A 22,862-nucleotide genomic window follows, 5' to 3' on the forward strand; every position below is an offset into this window, starting at 1 on the left:
GCAGAACGTGTAAAAGCCGACATAGGTGCATTGGGTACCCAGGTTGTAGCAGTATCGGTCTAGAGGAAAAGGCAGTCGGGACTCGTAGTAGACGTGTTATCTTTTATTAAACCAACGAGATTTTTGCAAAAAAAAATTCTTTCATTGCAAGCTTGTGGGCAAAAACGCCCTTCATCAGGCATCGGAGAAAAGATTGTAAGCTTTTACAACGGGAGAACTTTCACGATCTTTTCTCCGATGCCTGATGAAGGGCGATTGTGCCCACAAACGTGCAATGGAAGAATTTTTTTTGCAAAAATCTTGTTGGTTTAATAAAAGAGATCATCTCTACTACGAGGCCCGACTGCCTTTCCCACAGGTGCATTAATGCTCACGCTTCCCAGCCCTGGCCAACCATTACGTGATTCGGGTCAGGAAAAGAGACTTTGTGGTGCTGAAACCCTTAGCATCCCCACACCCTTCTTACCTGAGGCAGGTGGAAGACCCTGACTATCCCATTGTCCTTTGAGAGAAGTCCAACAGTTTCTCCCCAAAACAGGAGGAGAGACATGGCTGCTCCATTTCCTCCCCGCCACCTCAGCCCTCAAGTTTCTCCTAGCAGTGGGTGCATTGCAAAGGGAAGGAAAGAAGCAGACACAGATAAAGCTTGGCAAAAGAAATCAGAGCCAGCACGTGCTGAGGAGGGGAGAAACCAAGCCTCCTGCCCTCCTCTGGAAAGGAAGGGGTGAGGGATCGGACCTGCCAGGCTTCAGGAGACGCCCAAGCACACTGGGATGGACACACGCGCTGTACAGCAATGCTTCCGGCATCACTTCATCTCGCCTGGTGCCAAGGCAAGGACCCCCGCAGGTCTCTAGAGGATCACGGGAACACAGGATTGCTCCCACCACGCCAAGGCACACTGCAAAAGGACCCGGACTTCATTTGGGGCCGTAAGAAGACAAAGGGAGGAAAGGCTTCCCCTTTTCATGAGTGCCCCGTTCAGTTGCTTTGCACTTGAACGGGAGGAACACCAGCAGGAACGGGTGGGCGGCTGGGAACCAGCGGTCCCAGCCAACAGGGATCTGCTAGGTCCCAGAAGAGCAGGCCCATCCAGCTCAGAGCGGGAAGGAGGGCCGAGCTTCCCGGAGCGCTGCCGGCTCTCCCCTGGCCCAGACCAATCCCCCTGCCAGCGCTCAAGTTCAGCCACCCCCTGCCTCCTCTCTCCGCCCTCCCCCACGGGACCCAGTGCTGGCTGCAGGTCGCCCAGCCGCCTCGGTCCTTTCATCTCTATTTAAACAAGCTCTTCAGCTCTGCCCGTTGCGTGGAAACAGACACTCCGTCTTGTTAAAAAATGACGTGCATGCTCTCTCCAGCCCTGTTTGTTTCAGTCTAAACTCCTGTCAGATGCCTGACTTCTGACTCTCTCTGTTTATCTCTCTCTCCTTCTGTCACCTCATTACTCCACAGCCCGGCTCACGTTTCCAGGCCCTGTTTACCCTGTGCTCAGGAGATGGGCACTGGCGCTGCCCGGAAGAACGCCTCATGACCAGAACGAAGGAGCAAGCGGAGGCCGGGCTCGAACCCACGGCCGGGGCCTTCGACATCCGGTGCTGCAAGCACGTTCCGGCCCCGGCATCAATGTCCCTTCTCCAAAGGACCCTGCCAGCAACCTCCTCCTGACCCCACCACGACTTCCAGGGCCACGTGCCCTCCAGATGGAGGTAGGCATGGCTTCCCGATGCAAGCACCGGGCCGGAAGCCAGGAATTCCCTGGTTCTAGTCCCAGCTCTGACCTTTTTCCATCTCAACCCCCATTTTGGCCTTAGGAAAGCCACTTCATTCCTACCCAGACAAAACTCGCAGTACCCTCTCCCTGGGAGTTATCATCGGGAGAAGACTTGTACAGCCCTAACAATGCAAGTACCTGGCTCTAGCCTGGGGAGAGAGTGCTGGAAACCTCCCAAGTATTTTGCAATCCCAGATGATGTTGCATGTTGCAAGCCCTCTTTGGAAGCCGCGCGGGGAACAAAGGATTGAAGACCTGGGGCAAGAGATCGCTGGCGGGTTTTAGCCCATGCACGGTTTCCTTAAACCCTCCGGTGAATTCATACGGTTAAAAAAAAAAGGGCGGGGGGAGCAACAGACGGCATTTCAAGAACCGCAGCTCAAATCGGGACACAGGAACTGTCAGACAGGAACAGCCCAATGGTCCAGTAACCTGCTTTCAACAGGGGTAAAATGGTAGATGCTTCTGAGGAAGGTGGAAAACCTTCATAAAGCACCTAATTGTGCAAAACTCTATATATGAGGACATTTATTCCTGACCCCAGCTGGCGCTCAGCTTGTTCCCTGAAGCATGAAGATTGATGGGCCTTAGGAATTTTTATCCAAGCTACTGTCATTGCAGATGTCATTTGGATTTGGAAGTTTACCAAATCCTTTGCCTTAGCCGCGGCCTGTCCAGCGAGCGCCTCGGTGCAATGATGCAGGGGATCGAGTCAGTCATCCTATGCTCTCTCATTCTGGGATGACATGATTCAGGTGTAGGAGTGGGGAATCATTAATCCCCCGTTCGACTGATCTGCCTTGGGCACCAACCACCATCAGAGATGCAGGAAGATTCTCTGCCTGTTTCTCCTCCATCTTTGCACTCTTCCCCCTGGGATGTGGCTTTTCTAACGTGCGCGGAGCCAGCTACCCTGCTCTGGGCAGACAATTCCTTCTCTCACCTCCAGAGGGAGGGATAAGAGCCGCAGCTTGACATACCTTCTCCAGCATGGTATGGACCCTCCACGCCGGCCTTCCCGGTAGTCTAATCACTCCTTATTAGCAACCCAGATCAGCTACAAGTCCCACCAGCCTGGGGCAACGAGGATACAAACACAGCTGGAACACCAGCATGGGGAAATTGTGCAAAGGCTAAGGAACCGTGGAATCTGGAAGAGGATCGAGGCCGGGTATTTTCTCTGCCTCAGCCCACAACCCAGTCCCCGCGGAGCACTTCGTAATGCGCTCGGTGGTACAGCAATCAGACAACCACAACTGCTGGGCAAGATCCCAAGCCAAGTTGATTTGTATCCCAAAGCCTACCCCCTTCTTCCACAAGGCCTGCTCCTCTTCCTGTCCTGTTCAAAGTGCATCTGCACTGCCCTCCATCCAACCGAGCTTCGCTATGGCAGGGTCTGGATCATGCAGCGTCTACCTAGTTCTGACCACCCCGCCCTTCCCATACGGCTAAACAGGAGGGACAGGGGGTGCTCCTGGCACGAAACACAGATCCAGAACCACCAACCTTAGCACCACGCCATGACTGGAGAGAGTTCACAGGTTTAGGGATCCCCCAGCCTGCTCCCACGGCAAAGCGTGCAACCTGGGCCCCTCCTTGAATTACCAGCAGCGAAGCCAAGTAGCAGCTGCCAATTCCACCGCTGCTATTACCTGGTGCAGGGTAGGGTGTGGAGAGGACCCTGAAAAGGCTGCCTAATGGTTACAGCAAAACGCCAGGACACCTGCAAGCAAGCAGCTAGCACAAGGAACTTGGAGCTCGGATGGCCGCCACCCGCTCACCGCTTCGTTTTGAGCCGGGCTTTTCCCGTCTGTCTCTGACCTGGAACCAGGCGACTTCCCTTCCTTCAAGGGAAGGAGTTACACGGCTTGGCACAGCCGCCTTCCTCCTGTGCCTGGGAAACCTCCAAGGGAAAAGGAGGCGGGCCTCCGAGAACAAGCAGCCCCTGCGTGCAGCGTGCAGGGACTTGCCACAGAAGGGAGCACCCTGGGGCGCACACAAGGGGCGGGCGAGCGTGCACGGAGCCAGCGCGTGTCCCAGGCAGGCGCACAGCCGGCACCACCCGGGAACAAACGGCATCTACCTGCTCCCCGGCGGCGGGCGCCCGGCTGGCTTTGCTTCTGCTTTCCAAGCACGCAGCCCGGCCTCCAATTTGCCTTGTTTCGGCCGTGAACGAACAAGTGTCTCCTATTTACCATAGGTGGGCGAGCCTGGCGCGCACGCTGCCACTAAGTGAATTTCAGCGCCGTCCCCGACCCCCCCGCGGCACTGTCGCAGCCACACGCACGCACCTCTCGGGGAGCGGAGGGAGCGGGCCGAGTCTCGTTCGGCAGGGGTGACTCACAGAAGCATTACACGCATGATTACCCTTCAGATCAGGGGAACAGTGGCTTAACTGCGTGAGAAACGGCTGTTATTCAGGTAATGGATTTACAGCGCTCGCTACTAAAGTATCAGACACAGCAATTTTTTACAGCTTTCACGCTGGAATTTATGGCTGCAGGAGGCGATCTCCACGCGAGGCTGGGATCATTGCCTTATTTAGTATCCGAGGAGGAAAATTTATGTTTTCGCAGGGGTTTGTTTTGAAAGGTAACCTCCAGGCACGCGCCCCCCCCACCCACAGCTGCACACACAGGGACACACATGACACGCGTGTGCGGGCACACTCAGAGAGGCTGAGCAACGCGTGCGCAAGTGCTGGGTATACTCCCCTCACTTGTGCGGGCGCAAGGCCAGAGAGGACTGCAGAGAGAGAGAGAGAAAACAGGAGACAGCCTAAAAGGGCTCAGCAGGGGAAACGCAAAGTGACGGACACCTGGCGTGAGACACGGGCACGCAGAGAACTGGCCCCAGTACACCTGTCCGCAAACAGGTGCGGTCACACACGACTGTGCACCCAGGCCAATGTGCACACCCAGAGGCGCTGCCCTCACTTCCACACGGTGAGCCCCAAAGCAGGGAAAAACTGAGCAAGCTGCGGGCAAGAGGGCAAGCAGTGGCGGACAGAGAGAAGCGCCAGCAGGTCTGTAACATCACTCTGTGCCTCTGGCCCCAGACGTCACAAAAGACACATTCGGGCTTCCCAAGCGCTCTGCAGAGCTGGCCCCACAGAGACATCGCTTCCACCGCACCGAACACAGCTGCCTCTGGGACGGAGCAGGCCAACCTCCCAGCAGCGCACCGCGATGGCAGAGAAGGGGTGGAAGCACCCAACAAGGGAAAACGGTAGCAGAGAGAAAGGCAAAAATCACTTGCGCCTGGACGGCGCCAGGGCAGGAGTGCAAAACCCCCGCGACTCAGGTAAAGCACGTGTGTATGCAACTTCAAGAGCCACACGGTTGAGACCACGAGATCTGAACTCCTGCGCACGGTGACCCTGGGGACCTGGCACCTGCGGCTGGAAGGCCGTGAAACGATCCGGGCACGTGGGCACGAAGGGTGAGGTTTTCCAGGCGGCACACAGCTGAAGCTATTGGAGCGCTGCGGCTGTCCCACGCCACCTCCCCAGCGGATACAGGGTAGCGTACCTTCCCCTATCCCCCAGATTTTAATACCCTTGTTTCCAAGTCTCTGGGAGTCCTGGAGGATCTGGACAGGCAGAAGAGCAAGAAAGAGGAGAAGAGCAAACGCTGCCCTACCTGCTGCTGCTGGAAGTGCAGGAGCTCCACGGGGCTCATCTCCCCATTCGTTTCCCCGCTGGCTCCTCCTTCCCGTCCGCCTCCACCGCCACCGCTGCCCGCGTCCGTCTGGTTGGCGAGGCTGCTGACCCCGTTCTGGCTGGAGGGAGTGGATCGTATAGTCTCCGAGGCAGATTCAACCATCATGACTCGCTAGCAGGACCTGGGCGAGCAAGCAGAAGCAGCAGCACGTAAAGCAGAGCGTTACGGACATTTTGGTTATAACAGCCACCCTGGACTCGCCGCGGCCTGGTGCCTACTCAGCCGCCCCGGCCTCCCCAAGGCCAGGGTCCTGTTTTCCCTTGATCCATCCCTGTCTGCAGCAGCCCTGATAACACCAGGGAGCATCTCATCATCACCACTGAATTGCTGAGCTCACGCCTACTGGAGCCATGCGTCCTGCCCTACACACACACACACACACACACACACTCGTGTCCTCCCACTCCGCACTGGCCACATCTTTGGCTGTGACGCGTATCATTGTAAGATCGCATGCCCACCTCATGTCCCTCCACCACACTGTCCATCCAACCCCCTTCCCCACTGGGCACTGCAATCTCTGCCATTCCCATCCTCTCCTCCTCCACCTCCCCCTGCCAAAGCCCCCATCCCTCCCACAAATGCTTCCTACAGCAGCCGCCATCCCAGCCTGCCCTGCACCTGCTCTACTGCCCTGCCTTCTCTCTCCATTTCATTAGGCGGCACTCTCCAGGATAGCACCTTAATCTGCGAGTCCAAAGACATGCTGGTCATTTAAAAACCCATCGCGCTAAGCCATTGAAAGACGGGTGGAAGTGTCACTTTTACTCTAAGAGCGACCAACTCTAGCTTAGTTCAGGTTGATTAGGAATCAGTCGATGTTAAACTAAAACGACCCGCTCAAACTAAAACGCTACTACCCGTGCATCAGCCAGTTGAGAGTGCTCACACTAACTGCCACATAAATAACCACCAGTCGTTTGTGAAGTGCCTCCTGTCTGTCCAGTGCTACACATGGGCTTTATGGGCATTTATTCTAACCAATGGAGGTCGCTGAAAAAGCAGAACAGCAGTCCCATGGGAAATTCCTGGATGCTGAAACTTTTATTTCAGCCTGCATCAAGATCTACAGGAGCAATCTCAGGATCCATCACAAAGGGGGAAAAAAAAAAAACCAACAGAAAACTTCCAGCATGTTTCAATTCAGTCGCTCTGAAATGCTTTGATTGTATTTTGTGCAGACGTCGAACCTAAACGTTTCCATAAAGACTGAAAAACAGAATGTTTTGACCTTATCAAAGCAAAATGTTTTGATAATTTGCCACTGAACATTTTCGATGAACTTGAGACGTTCCCCTGAAACGTTGCCATTTCATCCAATTGGCATTCTCCGTTGTGTTGAATCAGCATTTTTCCTGGGAAAAACAGTGTGTTTGAACGCGATCGACATCCTGCAGTGTTACAAGGCCTGCAATATTTTGTCTCTCTCTCAGAGCTCCAGCTCTGGGAGGCAGGTGATTGTGGGGAAATGCCAGCTTTATTTTTCCTAGCCATCATGGTTGTAGAAAAAGGCTTGGAAAAACCTGACCAAAGTCTGTCCTAAAGGCTCCAAATTTCTAGGTTGCATCACCCTGCAACCAAAAAAGCAGCCTTTCCCTGCGTCTGCTTCCCTTAAACACACAAGTATGAGTGTACAAGCAGTGACCAGACTGCTTCTCTGGTCTCTGTTTCAGCCACTTGGCAACTCAGACTGTCCCCAACATTGCCAGCTCCTTCTCCGTTTCCATTTCTCAGCCCCCAAAGCCTGCCTCCCTCTATGGCACCCTGAACAAGGAAAGGCTCGGGACAGGGAAAGTGAATTTGAGCAGTCTTCAGCACCTGGATACAGAGAAACTCTCACCACCCGCTTTGCTCTCATGCTGGGAAAGGTGGAGTGTCATGTCCTAAAGGAGCTCCTTAAGAGCTTTAATAGAAATACCCTTGAGAGATGAAACCATATCACTCTGCAACCAAAAAAGCAGCCCTTCCCTGTGTCTGCTCCCCTTAAACACACAGGTATGAGTGTACAAGCAGTAAGCAGACATACGCAAACATTTGCAGAGATGTTAATACTCCCCAATCCTGCAACTTCATCCATTCCACACCCAGGCAAGAAATCTGCCCCTCTTCCCACCCCCAAATCCTGCAAAGGGAAAACAGAGATACCACCAGCACAGATAGCAAGCATCCTGCCCCTGCCGGGCTCTGTCACCATCGGTGATCCCCATCCCTCTCCCTTCCCTTCTGAAAAGCTGAGGGTGGCAGAACTTGGCACTTGGCTTAAACCTCAAGGGTCCTGCAGGGAGAGCTGGGGCGAGCTCTCCGGCAGGACCCAACGGGGAGAGATCTTCCAGGTTTGGTCCCTGTAGAGTCCTGCAATCTCAATAGCACAAGCTGGGTCTAGCTCTTTTACAACCTGATGCATCTGTGCAGCTCCCCTGGCACAGCCTGCCCTCCTCCCAGATCACCCTGGGAGGAATGATGGGAGTGATCTTACAGCTCCTTGGGAGAGAGAAAAGGAGTTGCAAGACATGGACCTCTGTGCTGGGTACCTAGGAGGTCCCAAAAGATGAAGAGCGGCAATACACAATGACCCCTGGTTTGAAGCAGTGCCAGGACGAGTCTTGGAAGGCGCTGCTGCTAGCACAACCGAGTTGAGCAGAGCATGCAGACAGGCAGCCTTGCCAAGGTAAGCAGCACAGAGAAAAGAGAGCAGGGGTTCAGGTGCAGAGATGGACCCAAACACCCCGCCACGCCCCGACTGCACCATTTGCAACAGAAATCAACTCGCAGCCCTTCCAAACTCCGTGTGCCCGGGGAAAGTCAGACCCGGAGCTAAACCGCACGGCCTGGACTCATCTCCGCTCCGCATCGTCCGGCAGCAGTGCTGAGACTGACACAGCTTGTAGAGAAGGCACCTCACCGCTGCTCCGCACCACAGCATCGCTGCTGAGGGCACGCGGCCAGGCAGCCACGGTTAGGCAAACGACCAACTTCTCGCTCTCTCTTCCGCGCCACAGCTGTGAGCGAGCTGTCGTGACAGAGCCCCCTCTCCCCAAAGGCTTGATTTGGTCTCGTTACTGGCTCGCCTATGGCTGCTGTCATCGCAGCGTCCCAATACCTTGCAAGCATTAACGGCTTTCACAATACAGCTGGGAAACAGCAGCCTCCCTTGCACACGCAGGCAACTGTTGCATTGGGGCACTGAAACAGCTCGCCTGGTTCTCCATCCTGCACACCAGGGTAAGGAGCCCTACCAAAAGTCTGGCGACAGAGTGACAAGGGGAGCTGCCGAGTGCCATGTGCTTCACGACTGATTCCTTACCCGGTTGCTTAAAAGCCCAGTTCTACATAACCTGGTCCCACATCAGTTCTCTGAGGTCCTCACAGGTCTGTAATAGAGGCAGAAACTTAACTCCAGATCTGCAATTCAGTGGGCACCTTGTTGTCTACCATTAGCATTGCATTTTAAGTTAGCACAGCCTGGGGTGTGGGTCTGAGAAGACCCAGGCACCCAGCTAAAAAGGGACTGGGCTAATCTGCAAATCGATCGGGCTCTACCAGCGAGCAAGTCCTTAGCAGTAAGAGATGCCCTTCTTCAAACCACAGGGCACCTACGACAGGGCATTCACATAGCGCCGCTCCCCTTCACCGATGAGTCTGCGTACCCCAACGGGTCGTGTGAACAGTGATCACAGGCAGCTCCTTGTACGTGACAATACAGACCGCTGTTAAAGTGCAAACTTTCTGTTCCATAAGGCAGGGGTATAACCTTATTTTACCAGCAAGGAGGAAGGCGAGAGTAGCCAGGACTCCTGGGGTCTCTCCCTGCTCCCAAGTTTAAGTAAGATGCTTCCCTTCTTAATGAGGTGGCTTCCTTAATTATGAAAGCAGGATGCCTGTTATTTATCACTCTGTATAATGCACTTTGAGAGCTAAGGGTGAGAGGCACCGACATGCAGCTTTCAACTATCCAAGCGCAGGCTTAAAGAGCAGCTGGATACAGAGCTCCTGGTGTGGAAAAGGATGAGAGCCCCTTGCTCTTCAGCACTGCCGAGAGCTGCGAGGACAAAGCCAGGTGCGCTATCGATACACGGGGTTGATCCGTTTGGGGCGGGGGGCTCCGAGAACGGCTAGTGGCAACACATCACTTTAAAACACTCACAAGTTGTGATCTCTAATCAGCGAGTTGAGGGCACCAGTTACCTGGCTGGATGCAGCAACCGCTGGGCAAAACTCTCTGGCCTGCGTTATGTGCGAGGTCAGAGACGATGGCCAGCGTCTTCTGGCCTTGAGATGTGCGAATGCAACCAGCTGAAACAGCCAAAGAGGGACTGGTCCTGGGGCTCCACTACTGACAGCGGCCGGACCTGGGATCTCTGCAGTAGGAGATGGGAAGCAGCTGGAGCGCCGAGGGGAACGGCCCCTACCTGTCTCCACCTGTGATGCTAGTGTCACTGCTGGAAGGAAGGAGACAAGAGCAGCAGTTTTACTTTGTTCAGCCCTGCTCCTTTACAGACCAAGCAGAGAACTGAAGTGCTTCCCTGGCTGCTGATCCGAGAACTGGTCAGCAGGTTCGAAACAGGAAAAGAAAAAAGGGGATGAAATGGGAGGTGGGGGGGAAAAAAGCCTGCGTCTCCCCCCGCCCCCAACACACACATTACCCTCTTTCTTTTCTGTTCTTTTTTTTCTTCCAAGATAGAAAGACAAACCGCGAACAACATAATTGCTGAAATGTGGCGTGTAATAATAGCTATTCAGGAGCTGATCATTCATTTTAAACAGGGTGAAGCAAGCTTCTCATTTGCATGTTGGAGATTATATGCATTTCAAAAGTCATTTCCGCAGGGTGTATGAATGACATTAATTCCCATGTGGAGTTGTTGGCTCCCTCCTGTAGTCCTCACACTATCAAAAACACACGCGCTCGCACACGCACACACACACGCACCAAGTGACATGGTTGTAGCTACAGGAGAATTCAAGGTTAAAGGGATTACTTGATTTTTATTTTTCCTTAAGAGGCAGGAGTCGCGAGCAGGGAGGCGAGGGCAGCGGGTGAGATGGGGAAACACGGCTGTATAGCCAGGGGAGCTCTCGGGGAAGAGATCGCAGAGATCATCAGCAAAGGAGACCGATGACGCTACATTAGCAACCGAAAAAGAAAGACTGGGGAAGGAGGCACCACTCCGATTCTGGATCCATGTGTTGACTAGAGCTGAGCTCTGATACGCTGCTCAGGGTGGTCTCCAAACCAATAAACCGTGTGGCTACCCCCTGAGGGGGCTGAAGCGCGGGTAATGAGGCCACATGGGACATGGAGGAACTTGGGTACAGGAAGATGATACGACTGGTCCCTATTAAAAAGACCCAGTCAGAAGCAGGGGAAAGGGAAAGAAGCCAGAAGTCCTGAATCCTAGCCCTCTCTTCTACCGACGTAGCTCACGGACTCCCGTACGCACCAGAGCATTACATTATAACCTGCTCCAACTATTACATTCCCGTACAGCCTGCTCATGCTGCTCCCAGTTGAATGATCAGTTGGGTCACAATTTCTCCCCCTTCCATTGCATTCATTCGACTTCATTTCCACTCTTCTGCTTTATACCGGTTCTTATACAGCTGTCATCCCCGCTGCATCTGAGCAGGGGACAGGTTGCCATTTGTGCTTCTCTTATAGTAGGTGAGCACTTCTTACACAGTCACTCTCAAATGACCTGTGAGGCAGGGCATGGCTGCTCTCCCCATTTTACAGAGAGGTTTAGAGAGGCTAAGGGACAGGAACAAGATCACACAAGAAGTCTCTGGCGGTGCAACTTCCAAGTTTGAGGCTTCTGTCTTAACACTCGAGCCCTTCTCCATCCTTCCCACACCTTTTCTTCAACCCTTTCTCAACCACGGTCTCATCTCTTCTATGAAGGAACCCTTCCTTCTACTTGGTGCTTGACGTGTTTTGGGTCCCTACGTCCAAAACAGGAATCTAGATAAAAACCATTGACCCCACTCCTTCCGCTCTCTCTCACCTGGCAGTTCTTCCGAGGTGTAGTCTCATCCCCATCCCAAAGCACTTCATCCCAGTCCTATCCGGCTTCAAGGGCTCAAACCCACAAGGCCGGACCGCTTTGCTGGCTTAAGGCTAGCCAAACCCGGTCTACGCTTTCCGTTCAAAAGCAAGCAGACACCCACAAGTTCCCTTCCCATTTCAAAAACGAAAGAAAAGCAGCTTTCCTTTTTTGATCACGTACAAGATCTTTGCAGTTTTCAAAAGGGAAAAGAAAAAGGGGGGGGAGGGGGGGAAGAAGGGAGATACAATGGCATTTCTTTCCAGTTTCCCCTTAAAAAATTATCCAAACAGCCTTAACCTTAAACAAGTGAGCAGTCCTGCTGGGGGAAGCAGACAGGACCGCAGGGCCTATCTGTGCCCACACGTCAGAAGGTATCTGTGGGGCTAATAGCTCTGAAGGATTCGAAACGGGATTAGACTTTTCTATAGAGAATAAGCTTATCCAGAGTTACGACAGGAAGTACTAAAAAAGGAAAGTTCTGAAAAGGATATCAACTTTCCTGGCTTCGGGGTATAAACTGTAGCCTAACTATGGGGAATTAGGAGGAAATTGTTTCTCACAGGCAGGCTAGAACCAGGGTTTCATCCACCTTCCTCCGACACATCTGCTACCGGGCACCGCCAGGGACTGAGCAAACCCAGCATTTTGGTCCAGCCCTGTAACTCCTCTAAGATCGATGGCAAAAGACGGGTCACTTCCACTTTCCAACTCTAGTACACAGGACTATCCTGGTCTCAAGCCCTAGCGAGATGCTGTGGCCTTTGTGTTCCCAACACAGCAGCAAAGGGCTTAATAAATAATTATCACAATGAAAATATTTCCTTCTAGATCCAGGCTTTGACAAACCTCGAAAAAGTAAAGCTGAGGGTTTGTGTCACGGATTGAAACTAAGAACAAGTAACTTTTTTTTTGCATGCTGGCTGATTTGGGATTTGAGGATTCCCATCTAAGGCTAGAAGGTTATGAGAAATCTATACAAGTCTATCTATTGATAGAGACATTGTTAGGCTCCCTCTGCAAACGCTGAAGGCACACGTAAAAGCTTAAGCAAACATATAACTCACGAGCGAAGCACGAGCAGAATCAGAGCCTTCACCTCTCCTCTATTTTAGCCCTCTTCGCGCAACCGCACATATTTAAACAGCTCTGGGTCAGCCGCTTCTCCAGGCCCAGTCAGGATCAGGCCCACCTCTTGTAGAGAAAATGTACAGACACAAAGGCTGGGTACAGACATTCAAAAAGCCGGATTCAATCTAAATGGCATGGTCTTCTGTAAGCGGCGTAGGTTAGATCAGTAAGGAAGACGGCACATGTTCGCCCTTTGGTGGTCGGGGGACAAATCTCAGGCTGGGTTCCACCAATTTTAAATGAACTTCTGTTCTGCTATGGGCATAGACCCATTTCCAATCACTTCTGCTGGTAAAAGTGTAATATCTGTACGTGGCCAAAGAGATGCCCTGCCCCAAGGGGCCATCTTAGAAGCTGAGCCTCAGAGAAAGAGTTAAAAAAAAGAAATCAAAAAACCCCCACTCACAAGGAGCAACCAAAGCTGCGCAAGTGGATTGCTAATCGCCATCTCCGTTCAGTCAAGTGATGGAGGTGCTGGTTGCAGAATCAGCCTTCCCTCTAACACACACCTTTCACACAGCAAAGAAAAGCAAACCAAAGCAGGGAATTAGTCCAGGAGTGAAGAGAGAGAGCCCTTGTGTCTTTCACTGCACCATATGGCACAAAGAGTATATTAATTACCGTTGCTTTTTAATTAACAATTGCTTAATCTGAGCAGTAACATTTGCCTTGACATCTTTTGACTTGCCGCTAACCTGTAAAGCGCACAAGCCATGCCAAGTCATCAATTAATTTTTATTGACGTTTTCTTCCCCCAAACAGGCACAATACCAGGGTTTTCCAATTAACACCTCCGCACTCTCTAATTAGTGCAATTAACAGACTGATGGATGCCCAGAGTTTCCCTAGGAGAGAAGGCGCAGATCAGCTGTTTTTGCTGTATGGACGGATCTCCTGCTGAGCGCACACATGCACACACGCTCCTCTCCCCCAGGATTTAAAGAGAGAACACACTTGCAGGTGCCCCCGCCGGAAATCCGCCTGCATTTCCCCACCAAGTTTACCATCAACGTAAGAACTACGGGTCAGACCCTAAGTCCAGCTTGCCCAGTCTCTCGTGTCGCACAGCGCCGGACGGCGGCTGCTGAAGGGGAGAGCGAGCGGACAGGGTTATGATGACCAGGGTTTTTTCCGTTCTCCCCCCGCCACCATCTGCATTTAGGATGTAGGAAGCATTTAGGGTCTAGGAAGTTCTCATTCAGCGGCCGTGCCCCTAACTCTTGTGCTCGACAGCGAGGGCTGTTCCTTTCCGCCAAGAATTTGTCCAGTCCCTTTTTGAGTTTGGTTAAGCCGTCAGCTTCCAGCCCATCCGGCGGCAACAAGTCCCACACTTTAATTAGCCGCTGTGTGAAAAAACTTCCTTTTGCTAGTTTTGAACTCGCTACCTACTAGTTTCATTTTGTAACCTCCTAGTTCTTGTATTGTGGGAGAGAGCAAATAAAAAATCCCTATCCACTTCCTCTTCATTTCACATTGGGTAAACCCTTATTGCATGCCCCCCTTATTGTGTCCCTCCTCAGACATCTTTTTTCTAAATTGAATGGTCCTAACCTACTTCTGAGAAGGGAAGGATGGTGCAACACTCTCCATCTGCATGCCGAACAAGGATAAACAGCTTTTGCTTTGCAGGACATTTTGAGAATAAAGACCGTGAGGGGCCTTTGTAATGCAGCATGTCCTTGTCTTAGCTCTTCTTCTCGCCCACCTCTCATTCTACACAGCTTTACCACAATGAGCTCTGGAAACCCTGTAACTTCACACAGCCCTTTAGGCGGAGCAGCGTTTCTCTCCTCCCAGATCAGGGTACGCACATCGTGCAAGAACCAGCACCCTGCCCCGAGGAGCCTACAATCTGAATGGGAGCAAATGCAGAATCGAAGAGAAATCCCCAATACGTTTACAGACGGATACAGGGCAATGTCGCTTATTAGCTACAGAGCGGCGGCAGAAGCTGTGGCGAAGTGTTTTTGGCAGAAAGCCCTGGCAGGGGATGTGCATAACACGCGTGGGCCCTGGAAATGGGGAGAGCCAAGGTCCAAGACTGGCGACTTCTCTGGGGCTGTTCGGCCTAGATCTCACTCGGCCATGCATTAGGCTGCCCCTGCGATGGGAGGTTGTTCCCTGCCTCACACAGGTGTCCTCTGCTTTCTGTCCCCAGGTGCTCCAGGGGAGCCAAGGCTCGGAGCTCGCTGCTCTGCTCCATACTACAGGCGCTGGCCACTGGCCAAGCGGCAAACCCCGAGGCACAGCTCCACGAGGCTGTCTGGTTGCACCGCTACCACCTATCAGGCCTCTCCGCTCCATAGCCACCACTTCCAAATTCCTCGGACAGACCTCTGACAACCGCCGCCTGTCCCCAGAGGCACGCACGCATGCATTGCCCACCATGCACAGGTGACACGCACCTCTGCTGGAGCCCCCCACGTGCAGCTATTCACCCCCCACCTCAGCAACGGGCGGGCAAATGAACTCTGTCACTACTAGATGAGATGCACACAAGCACTTTCCCACCCCTCAAGACCAGGAGAGGGGCTTTAAGTACCCTAAAACCCTCTGCCACTCGCCCTAATGGGCACTTCCCATGCCAAACCCGTCTACCCCACCTAGTCACCTCCAGTACCTCACACGAGTCAGAGCAAACAGAAAGCCACCCCGTGCCCAAGCCCCGTGCACAGCAGAGCAGTGCAACAGCCAAAGCCACGCTCCCCTAGGTGGGGTAACCCCTGCCTCAGTTTCCCCACCAGGAACATGGGTGCTGGCCTCCTCTTTGCGAAAAGCACTTTGGGATTCACGGATGGAAGCACCGAGTCGGATCAGCAGGTCAAACTCCGGCCCTCCCACGCCCCTTCCCACAATATCACAGCGACCTCCTTCCCATCAGCATTGGGGAGAGGCCGAGCTTGCCTCAGATGCAAAAGGGAAGGAAGCTGGCAGAAAGAGGCCGGGGCCTGTTAGCAAGGAGCACGGACAAACCTTCCCCTCGAAGCTAAGGTAAGCACGGGGACTTTCAGCTGCTCTCCTGGAATAATCCAGGTTTTGTAGCTCTGTAAAAACCCAAACCCAACCTTTAAAAAAAAAAAAAAGGGAGGGCTGCCAAGTATTGAAGACTCGCCCGTGGCTCTCCAGAGAGAGGGGTGGCTGGTCAGGCCAGAAGCAGCAATATCCTCTCCCGAGATATCTCCCTAAGACAGAGGAACGCTGCCCGGAGCTCAGAGCCCCAGCGCCCTCCGCAACACCTCCCCGTCGCATCCTCGCGGCCGCCGCGGCCCATCCCTAGGCGTTAGCCAAACCAGTTTGCCTAACGCATTCTTTCAGGCTCCAGACGCAGCGAGACCCGAAGGCAAGGCAGACAGGAAGAGAGCGAGGCTGGGCATCGTGCCTGCGTCACCGCCTCTTAGCACGGAGAGGTCTTTCCCTGAAGCGACGGTTTCCAAGGAGCAAGTACATCTCCGGGACCTGTTTGGCGGGTCCTGGCGGCGGAGGCAGAAGGCGCTAGCTGAACAAAACACAATCAGAGCGCTCCTAGGCAAATGCACAGGTTGGGGAGGGAAGGAGAGTGCATCTCACGAGGCCGCAAGGGCTCAGGCAGTCCGGGGCACGAGGATAACTAGCTGCGCTGGAAGCCCGCGTCCCCGGTGCCGCGAGGGGGATGCTTTCTGGCTCGAGCGCACTGCGCGGGGAAAAATGCTCAACAAGAAGAGGAGTCTGCTGGAGTCTCTCCTCTCTCTCTCTAACTGAGGCACAGAAAGGTGAGCTACCTGCCTCCCCGGGCCCGGGCATGACGAACTCCCGAGGAAGCAACTCGCTAATCTTGAAAGGCTTTCACGCAAGGTGGAGAAGCTGCAGCCGGGCTCGCTCAGAGAGTGGCTTTTTACCCTTTAATTAGCACACAAACACATGGAAATGTGGAACGGGGATTAAAATGAAAAGTCTGGGGGAGCTCAAACGAACTGAAAGCATTACAGTAAATTAGAAGAGATTTAAGGAGCCAGGGATTGGCTAAGTCCAGGCACCCTCTTTAATGGGATCACACGTACGGGCACTTTCATCTTCTACTTTCATCTCGCTCCCAGCAACTCATTTTGGACGGAGCCAGCCTCTGAGCTCTGCCAGCAAATGCCCTTCCCCAGCTCAGGTGCTGGGCACTTTCAGGAGCCCTGAGCCATTTTCGGAGGAGGACGAGGCCCGGCGGACGCACCTGGCTCTGCTCAAGTGACCCAAGACACTGGCAGTCCCTGCCCGCCTGGCCCCTCTCCGAGCACACCGCAAACCCCTGCCCGCCCAAGACCCCTTACTTGGCATCCTTCACTCTTGGGGTGGCTCTCAAGGAAGCGGACGGCGCCGTTCCTCCTGGGAGCGGGAGCCGGGAAGGAGCGGCAGGGCGCGCAGGTGCCCCACGCAACCGTTGAGCTTTCCTTGCTGTAAAGAAAGGGCCGGGGCGGGAACTGCTGCAGGAAGCTCTCCCTTGTACAGCTGGGTACAACTGCAAGGGGCACACCTGCAAAGCCAGCCTTGGCACCGCACGCAACCCCTGAAAGCAGTAGAGCTTGGCCTACAGGAACCTGCTGGCCAGTCGGGCGCTTGGCCCCGCTGGAAAGGTCAGGAAACTCAACCCAGGCCCTACCCTGAGGGGTGGTGGGAACGGCTGCCTCTGCTCTTCAATACTCGCCTCTGATTCAGCAGGAAACTCTCGCCAGGCTCAGCCCTGTACTTCCCCAGACTCCTCTGAAGCAACCTGGAAAACGTCCCGGCGCCGGTGACTCGCTCAGCAACACCTGCTCTCCCTGAGCCTGCAAGGGGCCCAGCCTCAGGAGATGCCCCCCGTTGCACAATGCCCTCGACACCTAGGGCCCATTCGATATCCCATGGCACTTTTCCCCAAGGGTAAAGTCCGGGCCGAATCGCATCGCAAGCCAGCTCCAACAATTAAACCTCAAACATCAACACGGCTCCTTCAGCGACATTTTGCTTGCTTCTTCACTTCCTGTCCCAAACGCCTGGGAGCCTCTGAGAAGCTGCCACCTTCCCCCCCCAAAATCCAGACACGCTCCCACAGCGAGGCAACCCTGAGCTTGTATGTCGGTTTGGCGAGAAGGCGCCTTAAGAAACGCTGATTGGCTGGATTATTAATTAACTCCTTCCTTCCTTTACGTCGCGCTCTCCTCCCATCACGCACCCAACTTCAAAAACCCTCCCAGCGCCTGGGCTGCCCTGCGTACGGCACAGTGCCGCCAGCCCGGGCTGCAAGGCTCTTTCAGCCATGCCAGGTTGCAGGGTAAGAGGATAAGCCCCCCTCCCCATGGGCACCCAGCCAGAGATGGCGCAGGGCACGTGCCAGGCACTGAGACGGTGGCATCACCCACCACTTCCCTCTGCTGAGCTCTTGAAAAGATTAAAAAAAGAGCTCCACTCCATCTCATTAAGAAAGTAAACACAAGAGCCATCTAAGTGTCTAATTAAGCTTCTAATTAGTCCCTGCTTGTTACTAATGCAAATTAGATTACGCCGCTTAACTACAGCATGTCCACAACACCCTTGTTAATTGCGGCCTTTTGAAATTAAATTACTCCCTAATTAGCATATCAAAGCCATTGATTCGGAGCCAGGAAAGATGAGGGCAGGAGGAAGCCGAACGCCAAGTTTTGTTAATCAGGGACGTCTAATTAAATAGTGACGTTGCGCACGGGGGCTCCTGTCTTCCTGGGCGACTGGAGGGATGCCTGTATTTGAACGGGGCACCGCGGCTACCCCGTCCTGCTGTGGAGCAAGGCTCCTGCTGGCATCCAACCCTTCCCATCCTCTTCGGAAAGGCCCGGACCCGGACTCCAAAGGTTTCCTTGGTTTGATCCCTCCATCCATGCCAAGGTGCTTTATACCATGAGCACCATCGTGCAGTTGAAATCAGCTGCCTTTGCCTTGCTTCATTGCTCTAGAGCCACAGTCGGCTTCTGTCCCAGGCTACGTGGGCACCCGGGGGCGGATGCACCCATGTGAAGACAGGAGAAGGACTCACCCGAACAGAGAGGTGCAGGGTAACTGGAGACTGGGTCCAGAGAAAGGCCTCGATTTGGCTCTGGGTTGACCCCAAGCTCTGCAGTGATCAGCATTAGCCCAGCCCAGGGCCTAGACCCCCCGTTCTCGAAGGCCGAGGGAAGTATAGGGTTCCAGCCCAGCCCGTCTCTGCAATACAAGCCTGCTGCTCATGTAAGGCCCCACCTGACAGTTTCCACCTGCCAACTCATGCAGATGTTTGTTGGACCCGCAGGCACAGGGGAGGGTCAATGCCACAAGCCAAGGTACCAGCGACCTTGAGGCTCAGAGCCTGAGACAAACTGGTACGAAAAACCACTGTACTGCATCACACTGAGGGGCCCGACGAGGCTCACGCTAGACAGACAAGTGGGGAGAGCTAGTGCAAGCCTCAGCATACAAATAAAGTGCAGGGGAGCATAGAGCGAAGTGAAATGACCTGCCTGGGCCCCAGAGCAGGTCAGTGGCAGACTTGGGAACAGAAAGACCTCCCGACACCCCATCCAACATCTGGACTAGACCGCGTGCACAGGACTCTATATCAAGCCTGCGAGATGCAAATGATCCAGCACCCAGGAGACTTGTGGAACAATGGACGAGCCAGACTGACCAGATACCAGGGGCATTAATATTAATATTATGGTAGGGAGCTCCTAGGGTAAGAGCCCAACTGTGCTAGAAGCTGTACAAATAGACAACAAAAAGATGGCTCCAGGCCCAAAATTGCTCAGTGGCTCCCTCCTGAGACCTCTCCTGAAGCAGAGACCCAGGCACGCTACTCCAGCTAAGCAATACAACTCTGCCCTGGTTTGGAAGAACCGGCCCATCGTCCTGCACCACGCAGCCAGGTAAGCAGGCACCAACACCCAGCAGCCTCCCACCGTTCCTCCGGCATGAGAGGCTGCTTTCACTTACACTGGGAGAGAGAGGTCTTGAAGTCAGAAAGACGGGGAAACTCAAACCCGTCCATCAATCCACAGACCGATACACCTCCATCTACAGAGAGAGACGCCTAGAACAGAGTCGCCGCCTGCACAGCTTCACCCCATCTAGCACATACCGGATAACAGGGCTGCAGGGTCCAGGGTGGGGACTGCAGGGCAGAGCTCACGGCCCTAAATTGTATTCTTGGCTTTCCCTGAACTCCACCAGGTCCTTCAACAGTGCCTCAGTCGACCTCCAGTCTAGAGACGGGAAAAAATGCTGCTTTTGCCACTTTTTGCAATGCTCCTCTGTAGGCATCTACGAGCTGACAGTTGCCTCAGACAATGGTAGAAGAAACCAAAGTCAAGAAAACCCAGCCCCTCACCTCCTGAGCTGCAGATAGATCGGGAGGATGAATGACACTGTTTGCTCCCCACCGACTCCCCTCCTGCACAGCGGCCCACTTCTCTCTCATCACCGACGGTCGTGGGTTATTTGACGCAGCTTCGTGCCTTTCCAACCCCAACCTGGTCTGGCCCGAAGGAGCTGAAGGGAGCTTTAGACCCAAAGGCCAAGGCGCTGGGTCCAAAGTTGGATCTGGAGCAGGAAGGGCAGGAAACGGTAGGGCGTTAGTCTCAATAGCACTTCTGTGTCTCTCCGTCGACTTCAATTCATTGCTATGTCCGGAGATGAGCCCGGCCCATCATCCTCAGAAGACAGAGAGGAGCTCAGAGTAGACTTCAGCTAGGCCTTCCGCTTGTCTCCATCCAGGGATTTTCCTCCATTTGTCAGAAATAGAAATCAAATGCCATGTCATGAAAGCTGCAGGATCTACCTCAGTTGCCCCTGCATTTCTAATGAGACAGGGTCTCCATTCGCCCCCTCCCCAAACCTCTGGGCACCAAAACCTAACAACAGGAAGGGAAACAAAAATAGGAGGCTAGACATCCCACTGTGGGTTAGTAAGAAAATGGGGCCTTTCTCCTCTAGGATCTGGGGATAAGGCACTGCACTGAGAGTCAGGAGAGCTCAGCTATGGATTTGCTGCGTGATACCAGACAAGCCACTTCCCCTCTCTGTGCCTGTGTTTCCTGCCCTTTCCCAGTCTTGCCCACTTAAATCAGTGCCCCTCAACCTTTTTTTAAGACTCAAAACACCCCGCGACAGACTTGAGGCACCCTTTGGAGAAAGCCAGCTCCTAGTTTTCCCTCATTTTTTGAGCACAGAAGCACAGTGGAGCAATTCTGCTGCAAAAAAAGAAAAAAAAAAAAAACCTCAGAAGGACCAGACCGTAACAGGCCAGAATGGTTTTAACACTACCGACTTCTGTTTGAAGCCTCTGGCTTGCTCTTGTGAATCATGCTTGCAGATACAACCGTGTTAACACGGCACGGCATGCTCGAAAGGCTTGCAAAGCACCCCGGTTGAGAATCGCGGACTTGGATTAGAAACTCGAGACGGAGCCGGTCTCTGGCAACGTGCACCTACAACTCCGCTAGGTGCTCTGGTCCCAAATCCACCACTCTCACAGGCTCTGTCCAGCAAAAGCACCCAACAGGCAAAGGGGACGAGTTATCCCTCGGGCTGCAGGAACACCGGGCAGGCAGCACGAGGAAAGCTGTGCTTATTTGGAAGAAAAACAAGACACTGCCAGAAGTCAGGGCTCTCCGTTTCCCATTGCTAGACCTAAATCCTAAGCATAAATATCCCCCAAACGCCATACTCCCCACGCCGACCGTGCAACATGCTCAGTCGTGTAAGGGATTTTCAAAACATGCCATGAGGGGGGAAGCTCGCTCAGGATGCAGCTGAACTCCTTTAAAACCACTGCCGTCAGCTAGAGGAGAGGAAGAGGGTCTGACCAGCGGAAAGGTAACGGCATTGAGCAAGCGTGGCGAGCAGTCCTTCCTACCAGCGGTTAAGCCACGGAGATTTCTCACTTCGGTCGTCTTTGCTGGGAGCGGGGTGCCCGCCGGGGAAGCGCGGGAGCAGTCACTTGGCATCTACGCCGCTTGAATCGCCCCCCTCCACCGTCACGAGAGGTGTCGACACCAGGAAGGGATCCAGGTCTAAAATAACCTGGTGGATTCATAGTCACCATATGGACACGGGGAGTAAAGTAAAGTGAATTCCTCTATTTCATAATTATTATTTAAATAACTTGTGAATAACCCAGTTCTTTTAATTTTCTAACTTTTCCCCTTTTTTTTTTTTCCTTTAAGGAGGTGGGAGGAAAAAAGGGGGGGGAGGGGGTTGAAGATTGGAAAAGTTTAATACAGAGGGAGAGAGTCTATTAGAAAAAAAAAATGCAGACAGCCCGTCTCACGGGAAGAGTTGAAATATTAAAGAAAGGAAAATCACTTCTCAGGCAGCAGAGACAGAGGAGAATGGAGCGGGTTTTAAGAGAAGGAGCCGCGCACTTTTAATTGAAAAGAGGGAGATTCAAATGAAATATCCAATATCCCTGGTTAAAGAAAGGAAGAAAGACAGACCTCGGCCGCTTTGCTACGCTGAGAAATTGCTAAAGCACTAACTTTATTTCTCCCCTCTCTTCTTAAGTTATAGGAAAGAGGGATGGGGGAAAAGGAAAAAAAAAAGGTTTGTTTCCTTTCATACAAGAAGAACTCAAGAGTGTGGGAGTGAAGGGTGGGGGAAAAGACCAAGTTTTATTCATTTATTTTATTTTATGAGTAAAATAGTAATAAAAAAAAAGACAGAGAGTTTTATAATGTCACAGTGTTTGGAAGAAGCAGCAGAAGGGGGAAAAAAAGAGAGAGAGAGAAAGGGAAAAAACCAGCTAAGAACAGAAGGGCCGGTTTTAACCACCCGCCGTACAAGCCTCTTTCCCAACGAGATTCAATTAATTGATAACAAGAGGCATCAAATTAATTTTTCAAGGATGTTAGATTTTGATGAAGGAAAAAATCTCTCTGATTTTAATCGGGGCGGCGTTTAAAAGGCATAAATGAATATCCCTTTCTAATCATCTGAGGCACTGAAGAAACGCCAAGCGGTTAACGTGAAAATTCAAATCGTTTAATTAGGGGGGGGTTGAGGGGAGGTGGCTGTCTCTTTTAAGGAGCATTATGAAAAAAAAAATGTGTGCGCACGCATGCGTGTGCGTGCACGCGTGTATAGATGCAAAAAAAAATTCCTCCAACCATCTCACCCCCCTCTCCCCAGAGCACAGTTGTAAAAACATTTCTCAACGCTTCCTCGTTTGAATGGAGACCACTTCCCATCACG

General features: G+C 53.0%; 1 protein-coding gene across 6 annotated transcripts in view; it reads right to left on the reverse strand.

Moving 5' to 3' along the window:
* FOXP4 (forkhead box P4) overlaps window positions 1-22,862 on the reverse strand; it is a 122,873-nt gene that overhangs the window by 78,824 nt on the left and 21,187 nt on the right. For 5 of the 6 annotated variants that reach the window (XM_019546671.1, XM_019546668.1, XM_019546665.1 and 2 more), the window contains exon 2: window positions 5,410-5,611. In XM_019546671.1, coding sequence (XP_019402216.1) covers window positions 5,410-5,595 — 186 coding nt within the window. In that variant the 5' untranslated portion in view covers window positions 5,596-5,611. Of the gene's footprint in view, window positions 1-5,409; window positions 5,612-13,068; window positions 13,144-22,862 lie in introns of those variants that run through there. The other variant, XM_019546667.1, reaches the window with a different exon arrangement.

The sequence above is a fragment of the Crocodylus porosus genome, unplaced genomic scaffold, assembly GCF_001723895.1.
Source record: "Crocodylus porosus isolate Cpor-Errol unplaced genomic scaffold, CroPor_comp1, whole genome shotgun sequence".
NCBI lineage: Eukaryota > Metazoa > Chordata > Crocodylia > Crocodylidae > Crocodylus > Crocodylus porosus.